This window comes from Idiotropiscis lumnitzeri, chromosome 7 (assembly GCF_059441095.1).
Source record: "Idiotropiscis lumnitzeri isolate Australia: NSW breed Sydney's pygmy pipehorse chromosome 7, RoL_Ilum_1.0, whole genome shotgun sequence".
Lineage (NCBI taxonomy): Eukaryota > Metazoa > Chordata > Actinopteri > Syngnathiformes > Syngnathidae > Idiotropiscis > Idiotropiscis lumnitzeri.
In genome coordinates this window covers 8568049-8580617 of record NC_142397.1, presented here as the reverse complement: position 1 = coordinate 8580617, position 12569 = coordinate 8568049, and the positions used below count along the sequence as shown (strand labels likewise).

At 41.8% G+C, this 12569-nt stretch overlaps 1 protein-coding gene across 5 annotated transcripts in view; it reads right to left on the bottom strand.

Annotated features, from left to right (window-relative positions):
* Positions 1-24: 24 nt before the first annotated feature.
* Positions 25-12569, bottom strand: part of actn4 (actinin, alpha 4) — a 38789-nt gene continuing 26244 nt past the window's right edge. The window contains exons 7-23 of one of the 5 annotated variants that reach the window (XM_088300056.1): positions 12460-12541; positions 11551-11636; positions 7666-7758; positions 7467-7592; positions 6494-6598; positions 6253-6400; positions 5872-6022; positions 5550-5658; positions 5314-5454; positions 5056-5238; positions 4659-4793; positions 4407-4586; positions 4190-4336; positions 3254-3334; positions 2589-2654; positions 1942-2100; positions 25-1333 (exon numbers count right to left, since the gene is read on the bottom strand). In XM_088300056.1, the coding sequence (XP_088156182.1) occupies positions 1175-1333; positions 1942-2100; positions 2589-2654; positions 3254-3334; positions 4190-4336; positions 4407-4586; positions 4659-4793; positions 5056-5238; positions 5314-5454; positions 5550-5658; positions 5872-6022; positions 6253-6400; positions 6494-6598; positions 7467-7592; positions 7666-7758; positions 11551-11636; positions 12460-12541 (2151 nt within the window). In that variant the 3' untranslated portion in view covers positions 25-1174. Of the gene's footprint in view, positions 1334-1941; positions 2101-2588; positions 2655-3253; positions 3335-4189; positions 4337-4406; positions 4587-4658; positions 4794-5055; positions 5239-5313; positions 5455-5549; positions 5659-5871; positions 6023-6252; positions 6401-6493; positions 6599-7466; positions 7593-7665; positions 7759-10095; positions 10182-11550; positions 11637-12459; positions 12542-12569 lie in introns of all 5 variants that reach the window. The other 4 variants (XM_088300055.1, XM_088300054.1, XM_088300052.1 and 1 more) reach the window with 4 other exon arrangements.

Below are 12569 nucleotides of genomic sequence, written 5' to 3'. Positions count from 1 at the left end.
CCTTACCCTCCCACCCCCCCAAAATCTAACTACTATTGGAAGCCGTTGGAGCGTTTATCCCACATCGCTGATACCCATCTGAAGGTGCCAGTAGTTATTTGTCCTCACTAGGAAGACCATTCAGCGTACTAGTAGAACGACTTCCCTTCAACTTGGACTAATTTTTATGCTGGATTTCAAGGATATCAAATAAATGCTTTCTAGGACGTGTGGGTACTAGTATGCACATAGTCCTGACTAGTAAGACGAGAAGGTGCTCTAACTAAGCTTTCTGCAGACAAGTCGGCAACATGTCAACGGGTGCACAAGTAACATGATGGTACTAGTAGTATGCTGTCCTGTCAGTGGAAAAAAACATTATAGTAAGAGTCACATGACTAGTGCCCTGAATTGTTTTACTAGACGGTAGACATTAAGCCAGATATCCAGCTAGCAAATACATGAACTACTTTCCACTGTTTACTAGTACGGTAGGCCAAACGTGGTCCTAATAGAAGCGAGAAAACAATAAAAAAAAAATAAAAATCTAAGTTATTCCACTAGTGTGCTGTATTTGTTCTACTAGTGCATCAAATTGTCTTACTAGCACACAGATCTCAAGGATATCGACTAAATGCTCTAATGAAGTTCCATAGTTTACGTGTATGGTTTAATGTTGATGTTGTAGGCAAAATTGGTCTCTAATAGTTGAGGGGAAAAAAATAAAACAGGGCAGTCATCATACTAGTGTGCCCAGTCCTTTTCCTAGTGCACTTAATTGTCTCACTAATGAGGGCAAATAGTGTACTAGTAAATAGACCTTAAGATGAAAAAAGGAGACTAAAGAAAAGCTCGACAGCTTTGCATAATTTACTTGCAAGGTTTGAGAAATAAGCCTAAAGTGGCACTGTACTGAAAAAAAAAGTTACTAGAACAACACAATCATTCTACTAGTGCGCTGAATGGTCTTAGGAGAGAGGACAAAGTGCATACTAGTAAATGGACCTTCATCTGGATATCAAGGATTTGGAATAAACGCCTCTCCATAAACTACACTTCACTCGACACGCTCAAACACTTCCAAACCGGCACACGTGGGGGCGGCACCTCGCAGTCGACTTACTTCCTGACTTAACCCCCCTCCGTTTCCCCTTGACCCTCCCCGTTCCATCCCGCCACATTCTGTCCCCGCTCCTTACAGGTCACTCTCGCCGTACAGGGCGGTGGAGAAGGACATGTAGTCGAGGGCGCCGGGGGCGGCGTCGGGCCCCCTATAGGGCGCCATCCTTGCGATGCAGTACTCAGCCTGGTCGGGTGGCAGCTCCCGCCTGAGCTCGTCGGCAGTGATGAAGTTCTGGACAGGAACAGGGAAAAGTTAGGATGAAAGCGCAAAGTAGCAACGGCATATTCATTTGATCTTTTATATCAATTTCAAATCTTTGTGTGTAATACCAACACAAAATATGCATACGAGGTGTAAGTTTTGCCCACTTGAGTTCACCAACCTCATACTCTGTAGTATCTGTGACTTAAAATGCTTGCGGCCTCAAAAAGGCCTGGTGAGTTTGTCATAGCGAAAGAGAATGTAGTTGGCTGTTGTTAACTCAGGTAAGCCTTTAAGCCTGCTAACGTTTGTTCATTTAAACGATTGAAAAAAAGTGCACTAGTGGATCGGTCTACGTTTGTCTACAATTCATTCTCACGAGGTGCGAGGCTACATCAAATTAGCCAACGATGTACATCTTATATGTGCAGTAGCGTGATCCAGTTCTTTTTTTAATTGTGAAATAAATGACCAAACTTTATTTCTTTACTTTTTCCTTCTGGCTTGCGCTTAATGGTACCCAAGAAGGCAGTAATAATGGTGTGGAAAAAACGATAATTATAAAATCCAGAGAAATAAAATAAGCTATGAGCAATTTCAAAATCTGCAAGTGAGCAAACAAACAAAAAAAAACTCACCTTATCCGCAGCCAGAATCTTGAAGGAGGCGATGACCTGGTCTGCGGTGTCCGTGTCCGTTGTCTCCCGAGACATAAAGTCGATGAAGGCCTGGAAGGTGACGGTGCCCGTATTGTTGGGGTCCACAATGCCCATGATGCGGGCAAACTCTGCGTCGCCCTGATGGACCACAAAAAGAAGCGGTTAACCTGGAAGACACTTCAACGTGATACAGACACACACATGAAGATGGAAATGTCTCCAGCTTGAGAACACAACACAAGACGCATGAAACGTTTGCTAGCTCATCCAAGACAAATGCTTTAAGGTTCACTGTGCTAGAAACAGAAAATGACAAGCAGAGTGAGAAATGCCAGCAAGGTGCCTGCAGGTGATCGCTTCCAATAAACAGCTCAAACACATTTACACCTCGACTGTACACGTCAACAGGTGCATTTACGCACAAAATAAAAAATATTTAAACAAACTTTCTTCTCATGATGCATTTGTCACTGGCGCGATTTAGACTCCAGAGTAATTTATAGGTTGAAAAGCGAAATTTGCCACCAACCACTTAGCAAGTTAACCATCAGAATGTAACGCTCCAATTATTGGACCTGCAGACACCCCGAAGAGAGTGGCGCTCAAGCCAGCATTGGCATCAGTACCAGGCTGTTTCCTGTAGAAATGAGCAGAGCCCGGTAATCCTCTGCCACCATCTGTCCCGAACGCTTCTGTGGGTGGGCCAGCCGGGTAGGAAATTTACAGTAGAGAAGCGACAGGAATGGCAGACGTAGAAAAAGAGAAAGGGGGAATCGTGTTTGGGGAAGCGAGGGAAGAGGAAAAAAGATAAAAAGAGTCAATGTTGAGAGCAACATGAAAAGTGACTGGAGGGCAGCCCGACAACACCTGTACAAAGCAACAGAGACCCCTGGTGGACACACGGGGACGCAACATCTTCAAGCTTGATGGCCTTCATCCTGAGGAGCCTCGGAAGCAGGAAAACCAACCCGGCACTGACCAGTCAGAGACTTCAGATATTCCGATTACGATAATCTCGTTGAAGTGCACGTTTACAACCAGTTTCAGTGTATCGACACGGTTACAGCTGGTATCGGCACATTTATAACTGCATTGCCGTGAACGCCTTTACACCTGGTATCGGCTTATTCACAACTCTTATTTATTTACACCTGGCTTCAAAGTTGAGGGAGTTTTTGATGAGCTGAATCTAGAGCCAGGTAAAATTAAAAGCACGTCAATCTGACTGGCACTGGTGTCAGCTTCCCTGACTTCCGCTATGGCTTCCCCCCACCGGTACAGGGGTTCCTACCTGCTTGTCGTTCTCCACGTCGTAGCCCAAACTGATCAAACACGCCTTGAACTCCTCGGCCATGAGGGCCCCGCTGTGGTCCTGAGGCGGGCCAATGACAGCCAATGACAAAGCACCGCGTCACACACCAGGACCCAACCAAAATCGCAACCACGGGATGAGAGGAGACGGGCGGTGGGATGGACCATGCGGGGGTGATGATGCGACAAACGGGAGACAGACAAGGATGGTTGATCAAACAAATGTTCACACAGAATCAAATATTTTATGTCAAAAGGACTAACAAAAAAAATGCTATGAGACAAGTGACACAAAAGACAGACATTGTGGGGACGTATGAGCGACACCCCATGCGCATCATTTACAGTCAAGCAGGAACCACGAGTGGTGCGTCCTCGTCCCTAGTGATGGGAAAATGAAGCTTCAAATTTGCTTCATGAAACAGTTGTTGCATTTTGGAGTCCTCTAGATGGCACTGTTGGTTTAAATAAAGGGTTTTAAAAATGCCGAGTCAGCCCAATGTTGATCAGAGAGTGCCATCTATTGGAGTCAAAAAATACTACAACTGGTTCATGAAGCAGATTTGAAGCTTCATTTACCCATCACAACTCGTCCCCCTGTGGGCTAAATAATCAAGCCATGAAAACCTTCCAACTACTGTCCTGAGTGACATCCACAGACATGAACAAGTGGTACTCACTCGCTTGGCTCCTCCTATGGTCTAAACGTGGGCATGCACGTGAATCTCACCCAACTTTTATTAACTCGTCGTTTCTTTCTATTGTGGTCATTGTCAACTAACTGGCGAGAGACATTGTGTGTCAGTGTGTTCCATGTTTTTTTTTTTTTTTTACTGCATATTATTTCTAATCGTGTTGACTTCTACAATTAAACGACACATATCGAAGCTGCGCGGTCTGAGTTTGCATGCCTGACCTTGTCAAAGTGGTTGAAGGAGGCACGGTACTCGTACAGCTCCTCCTGGCTGATGCCCTTGGCGTCACGCGTCAAGATCTGGTTCTCGATCTCGTTGATAGTCCTGGCGATGGTGGTGAGCAGCTGCTCCCAGCCCACTCGGATGTGCTGCGGGAGGACACACGTCTCAGCAAATGTCTGACGGAGTTCCAGACCCACACAAGGCATGTGTTGGTACCTCCATGGAGTACGGCGTGTACGTGTTGTCAAAGATGAGGGCCTCCTGGATGAGCTTGTGGACGCCCTCCAGCTGGTCGATGTTGGGCTTGTAGTCAACGATGCTGCGCTCGTACTCCTTCAGGTTGGTCAGCTGGTCCTCCAGCGTGCCGATCATCTCGATGGATATCGTGCCGATTTCCTGTCCGTGCAACATTTCCATGTGATGAAATGCAATTTGGCAACCATTCTGGCATATGAGCGTTTTCAGTACCTCCATCTTGTTTTGTATCCAGGGTCCGACCACGTTGGCTTGCTCGGCAAAGTTGCGTCTCAGGTTGTCGTGGGACTGCTGCTTGCGGAGCTCCTCCTGCAGGGCCCGGTCACGCTGAGGCACCAGCTTCTCTGCCTGCAGACACACACAAACACACATTTATAAACTCTTGAGCGCAACGTCATCAGACTTCACATCTTGACATAAAATGGAATTAACAATAGCAAAAGACGCCGGATTTCTACTTTTCCACCTGTATAAGTCAGGTTTACATGTTTTCACCGGTTACACCAGGGTATGCCTCAAGTCAATTGATAAACACGTTGACGCTTAGTTTCAACACAAACACCTGCTCTCTTAATCCACCGGATGTGATCATTTACGCTACAAACTTTACCTGATCCCACTTGCTGTCGATGCTCTGTGGCGTGATGGTGGTGTACTGGTTGGTTCCACTCAGCTTGATGCCATTGTGCTGAGCGATCTTCTGCACCTCACTGTGGATGGCCTGGATGGCCTCGCGCTCCTTGTTGGCGTCAGGCAGGGTGGACTTGAACTGCTCGTGGGCACGGATCAAACTCTGAGGGAGCAAAAGCTCCGTTATTTTAGCATCCACTGTGCGTTTTGTCCTCTCTGTCCAGTTCTTGACGCCTACCTGGATCTCTTCGATGTTGTGGACGATAAACATGTCCTGTAGGTCCTCCATGGCCCCCTCCATCCAGTTGTTGAAGGGCGCTGCCCGTTTGGCGTACTCCAGGTAAAGCTCATCGATGGACTCCAGCAGTTTCTCAGTTTTCTGGAAAAAAAAAAAAAAAAAAAGCGGGTAAACGTGTGAGTCCAAAAGATCTTCACATACTGTAGATTCTCATGAGCACGTCGCCGATGTCGAACCTGAAGCGACTCCCTGCGGCTCTGGGTGAGTTCTCCAAGGCTGTCCCACTGCACGCAGATTTTCTGGCAGCGAGCGTTGACATTGGGGGCGTCGTAGTAGTCCAGCTCACTGCAAGACAACATGGGATGCTTAACGTGACAAAAATAGAAACATAGTTTAGATAGTAGGGCCGAGAGTTACGGCCTTAAGATAAATTCTCAGACGTCTTTTGTTTTGCATAATTTTGATTACGCAATTTGATGAAATGAAAACCTCAAATTCAAAAATTCTAATCTGTTTCTACGATAGAACTTCTTGACCATTTTTTGGTTCTTCACATACTTGAGCTCCTGCGCAATGGCTGCGATCTGCTCCACTCGGTCCTGATGGGCGGCCAGGTCGCTCTCGAAGGCCTCGTGTTTACGCAGCAGCGCCTTCACCTCGGACAGCGAGGCTGTCTCATAGTCTCTCTGAGTCAGCATGGCCTCCTTGCCTAGACGTCACACACACACACACACAAGTAAGCCAACATTTGGGTTCAAAAGGACTACCCATGAGTTCATTTGGCCATTCAGGGGTTCTTCAAAACCAAAACTCAACATGACTTCCCGTTTCCACTTGGTTAAAATGGATTCAAAGTCGATGATTATGGTGCCAAACAGTTGTTTGACAAAGAATAGACGACTATTGTGATGCTTCGGCGTAGAGTATCTTTGCATTTACCGTCAGTCCACGATTCGTGGATGGAGGCCTTCTGTCGGAACTTCTCAGCCAGATGGTCCAATCTTTCCAGACGTCGTATCTCGTTGAGGAGCCACTCCTCGTAGCCCTTCTCTGCCCCCTCCAGAGTGTGCCACGCCCTGTTGATATCCTAAATAGCCGATATGCGGGACAGAGATGGAATCATGAACAATTCCCAGTACACTACATCCAGGTTTTGTGATTTGAATGTGTGTGTACTTACAGCCACCATGTGCCCCTCTGACGGCATGAAGGCAGGTCTGCCACCCAGTCTCAGTTTGGTCTGCAGCGTGTTGAAGTTGATCTCCAGCTGACATTTCTCCTGCACCTGTGGGACCAACATTGGTATTTCTTAGAAGGAACGCAACAAATTTGAACCAGTTCAGTGAGTGGTAGAACTCAAGTAAAGAGGTGGACTAGCAGACTCCTGAATCATATTTCAAGCACATTAAAGAATTAAACAAAGCATCAAAGCATGAAAATGTTTTGTGGCCATGATATAACATCAGTGGGCTACATAATGCATAGATGAGTAATTTTTTTTAAAGATGGGAATTAAGTTGCTGGAAGAATGAAGAACATGATCAAAGTGAAAACTATTTTTTAGCAACACATATGAGCACTGACCACAAATAAATAAAATGTAATCTTATTTCCCATAACATGACCTTTGACCTTACATATATTCTTATAGCTACTTTTGTAAAATTAATTTTCTGATTTAATTTGTAAAGTTTTATGATCATTATTTTATTTTCTGATCTATTTTTGTCCTTGGAAGTGTCACATGAATTTCAAAGTAATTCTGACCCAACAAAAGTGGCCTTGCAGCGTTGCCTAGCAACAAAGATGTTTTGTTTGCATCACAAGGGATTGTATTGCTTTTCTTTGGTAATGATGTAAATTTAAATAAAATTTTTCACATCAATGCTTTTTGGGGCTCTAGCTCAAAACACGATTACATGACGGTTGGTTTCGTGCTGGACGGTTAAATATATCCTGAATGATTATGGCTGTAATCCACAAAATAAAAATAAATTAAAAAAAAAAAAGATTATTCAGAGCGATTATCGAGTGATGTTTAGTTCACTAATTCTGATTTGCGCGTTGTGTTGCGTGAAAGAGAGCAGTGGTCGAGAAAAGACAACAGCTGTAAAAAATTAAACAGTTCGGTCCACATGGAAGCGGACAAGAACCTTTGGGGGCTTGTGGACGCGGCGGTAGTCCCGGAAGTCCTCCAGCTTCTGCTGCATCTCAGACATGGTCTTCTCTGGATTTCTGTTCTCCAGCCAGGGAATGGTGCGACGGATCCACTCCAAGAGCTGCGGGCGGCGAGGATGGAATCGTCAACAGGAATAATGTAGGACAGGCGAGTCTTGCGTTGTTTGTACTTACATCACTGGCCAGTTTCTCGTACTCCTGCATCAAGTGCTCGTTCTCCTGGTTGACCGCCAGTACTTTGCAGATGCGATTGGCTGCGGTCTCAGCCTATGGGGAGCACACGCATGCTGGTGAGAGGGGCTAGCAATACCCAGAAATGCATTCTTGTAGACGATTTGCCCACCCTCTACAAATGGTGAATTAACTAATTTATCTAATTAAATAATGGGTATTGAAGTTGTTGTGTAGTGTATAATTTATTAACACTTTAAATTAATTTTACAATAATAAACGGCCGAAAAAAATACTACTAATTTCAAGTTACAAATACAGTTAATACTCTCACTATTTATTAATCTATAATGACCCCCAAAATAACAAAATAAATAAAATAATAAAAAAGTTAAACATGTCATGAAGCTTTTAGTTATTTTACTAAATCATACATATTAAATGTTTAAGTAAAATTGTATATTATACTATGTTTGGCCAACCAATTATAATTAAGCTAAATAAATTTGATTAAATACATTACACTTCAAATCTACAAGAAAAATGTCTTAATTCACTAATGTAATTATAATAGTTGCAAAAATGGATTGAATTGTTACTAATATAAATGTTACATGTTGCAAAATTGCCTATTTTTAAGTATATTAAATCAAAAATATAAATACCACTAAACAAGACTGATTTTATTATGACAAACTATTGTATATAGCTTACCGATTTTTACTTAATTATTTATTTGTTTTAACAGCTACATATTCCATGGCTCGTTCCCAAAAAATAAAATAAAACGTGCTCATAAGTGTGAGGCCACTCTTCACGTTCAAGTTATTGGCGTGAACACACACGAGCAATGATTGGGTGCGAAATTTCATTGCAAAAAGAGAAAAAAAAATCCACTTAGGGGGGAAAAGTGTGAAAATAAACTGCTGTTAAAAAAACAAAAAAAAAACAGCAGCCTCGCTTGGATGTTACAACATGCAAGAAGCTGCTGGCGGTTAGTTCCATGTGCCTCAATCACAAACACTGTGTTTAAAAAAAAAAAACACCATGCGGCTCAAATGGGTCCATACATCAAGTACATCGGGTTCAAGAGGTGCTGAAGTCCAGTGGGTCGTACAACATTAACTACTGGACTGCAGGAATACAAAAAAAACAGCACATTTGACAAGTAAATTTAATACCGAACTCGAGTAAATCGATTTTTGAGGTTCCAGTAACAAAACTATTTTGATACGTGAAAAAAACTGATAATACACAAACAATAACAAAAGACGTGTAATTAAACAGCAAGTGAAGCAAAGTGGAAAGATGTTGACACACGTTTCTCAAAGAAATCCGCACTTCCCAAAGTCACATACTAAACATTTACATTTGCTTTATTTCGAGATTGTATAGCGAAGGGCGTCATCGTACATAGTGTATATTCAGATTTTTCAACAAGGTTTAGAAGCGTTGCAAGTTCCCTCGTGGAACATATGACGATCTCTGATTGGCGGATGCTTATATATTTTTTTATTCTTATCAAATGTATTCTATTTAGCATCCTTAATATTGTAATTGAATGCATACAAATAAAAATTGCTTAGATGTGAGCCACTATTCCACTGCTTTTCACTGACGTTAGTACGCCAATGTTGTTTATGAATTTAAACGCTCTTCAGATGGAGTCAAAGCAATAACAGATGTCAGTGTTTTTTTTTTAATAGCTTCATAACTCACACGGTTCAAGCTGTTATGCTTTATTTCTTAAAAAGACAGACTGTTGGTGTTGCGAAAATGATATATTAGACGAGGCCATTTAGTAGTGTTTTGAAATATAATTCAAGCTGTTATTGCTGCACTTGTCTCATCCTTCATTTACAAATTATTTATATGTATTTACATTTATTTTAGAGTGGTTGTGCATGTCACAATTCTTTTTTTTTTAAACTGCTTCGAGATTTGGAAAACGGTTTACAAATGTCTGGTAAACATCTTTGCAACCTTGAACGAACTCTGGCAAGAAACCAACAAACGCCGCACAGTGAGATATCACCTTTGACTGACTGATGGTGCGCCTACCGAAAAATTAATTTAAAACCATGATAAGTACACAAACCCATGATTTTTTCAGGCTTCAATTCTCAAAAATATTAGTAAAATATAAAATACAATAAAATGACTTCAGGAAGGTGAGGGTGGACCAACCATTTTTTTTTTGAGAAAGAGAGAAACAAGAGCCAGCATTTAAAGCACAGAAGCGCGTTTGTTCCCATCAACACAGCGAAACTCAATTGCTGCCGTTTAGACGACTGCTAAGAAAACATTTTTTGTTCATAGCTTGCTTTTCAACAAGTTCAGAAATGAACGACTACAAATATGTGAGGATTCTCTGTGCACGTAAGCTCTATATGATGGGAACTCTCACTCTTCAAGGGTGTTGGATGCGCGTACCTTTTGCGCGCCAGAGAAGGCGTGATAGAAGCAGGACACATAGGTCATAATAGCCTTCTCGTCAGGCCGCAGCGTGCCCACGATGTCTGGCCGACAGCCCAAGCGAGGGATGGAATAAAAAGAGGGAGAAGAAGAACAAAGAGTGAAGCCCGAGCAACCCAAAAAGCGACTGGGGAGAGGATGCGGGGTATGTCTGCGGCTCCACCTGAAAGCGACACCAACCCTCCGTTGGGAGCGTCAAAGCGCACCTTTGGACACAAACGCAACAATCTACACGTTTGCTCATGAAACACATTCTGGTGAAAGTGGTTGAAATTTTTTTTTTCTTTTACTTACATCAAATATGCAATAGTTAAAGGTACGATTTAATAAAATTTGCCCAATGTGATTAGAATTGTTTATAAAAATACAATTAAAATAAACTGATAATATATTTACACATTAATTTTATTAAATTTGATCACAAACTCTTAGTCAATTTAATTTTACATTTACGCTTAAAGACTTTAACATTGTAATCAATTTATGCAAAACATTACTAAAATAATCCATTATAAATAAACATTTCGATGTATTTTATTCTATTTTACTAATATATTTTTAATGGTTAAAATTTACACATACATTTAAAATATATTTAATCTATTTAATAACATTTTAACTAATTCATCACAAAACGCTAAAAACATATTTGACAAAAATAAATATGTAAAATTCTTCATTTTAATAATCATTGTTAATTGTAATTAAATTATCAAAAATTTGTTTTTTAACCCAGCTGTAAGTTCAATTAAATTTGAGTTAAATAAATTAGCATCACCCGTGGATAATTCAGCGAGGTGCGGTGCCTCTGCACATTTTGTCGATAAATTAGTGCAATCATGCAAGATTCTCCCGAGGCTGCCACACACAAGCGAGATATAAATTAGGCAGGGATGTAATTAAGGGAACAAAACGTGTCCAAGGGATTCCTGTCAAAAAGAAAGAAACACACCAGCCAGTCGGGCATAATTAACTGCCCTAAAAATGAAACAAAATCCTCTTATCTTATTCACTCTTATATCGATTTACAGCCATTTTATTGGGACTTAATATGATTAAATAGGATTACCAAGATTAGTTACAACAACGGAACGTGCTAAAAAGACTTGAAAAACCAGATTAAAACTTCCCTTTCTCAAGGTTGTATTTGATTTCTTTTGAATCTTTTTAAAAGTTGTTTTATTTGTTATTGCACTTTCACCAGCTGAGTTCCATTGACGGTAGGATGTAGATTGCGGCGTGTTTGTGTCCCAACACATCCGTTTGCTGTGCACGGCCGGAGCTGAGAGAGCTGTGAAAGAGGGCGAGGCCATGCTGGACGGAGGGGCGTGGGCGTACTTGTTAGTAGAAATAAAAAAAATAAAATAAGAGGGTGGTTGGGGTGGGGTTGACAAAGGGGCTGACATGGGGTACCTTCTGAGCTCCAGAGAAGGCATGGTAGAAACTGGACACATAAGTCATTATGGCTTTCTCATCTGGACGAGCAGTGTTCACAATGTCTATTGAGGGGGAGGTTATAAAGACGTGATTAAACATGGATGCACATGGATGACACACATACGCACACACGGAACACCCAAGTGATGGACAACATAATGCACAGTCAGCAAAATGGATATTACGCTAACAAAAAAAAAAAGGAAAGTCAGCAATGGCTGATGCCAAAGCTCTTTGGCACTTACTTTGAAACCCTAACTCTGGCACCCATAGATTCAAACCCAACCGTGATTAGGGGACACCCTAACTCTGGCTAAAAGCCCTAATTTAAACCCCCCAACCCAGGTTTGAAAAACTACGACAAGTAACATTAAATTCAAACCCTGATGCTCATTTAAAACCCTATTTTGAAAGCTCAACCAGGCTAGGAATACTACGTTGAAAGCCCAACCCTTATTGAGAACCTCACCCTTGCCTGAAATGCTCCATTGAAAATATAAGATTATAAAATTCCAACCCAATTTTGAAACCTTAACCCAGGCGCCAAGCACTAAATTTGCAACCCCAACTTGACAACTAAGTCTGAAAAAGACGCAACCTGTCTTGATCCCACTGGCATAAATCCCTAAAAAAGGCTCGGAACACTCATGGGAAATCCTAACCTAGGTTGAAAACCATAATTTGAAACCCTAACGTTGGCTTGAAACCTTACTTTGAAAGCCTAAGCCAAGCTTTGGTTCCAAATCACTCTTAACCTCCTCAATTTTCAGTAACACAGTACAGCAAAGCAATAAGAAGACAGTAAATAATAAAAACATAAATCTGTATTGGAATTGCAAACACTAACAAACAACTAACACATAATTGGACACAAATGAGGTCTACCTTCTGCATCCAACATTTTGGGGATGTCCAAATACTTCTCGGCCACCTCAAAGGCATTGTTCAGATTGGTCACCGGGTCATCCTGCGTGATCAGTCACAGACAGAAAGCC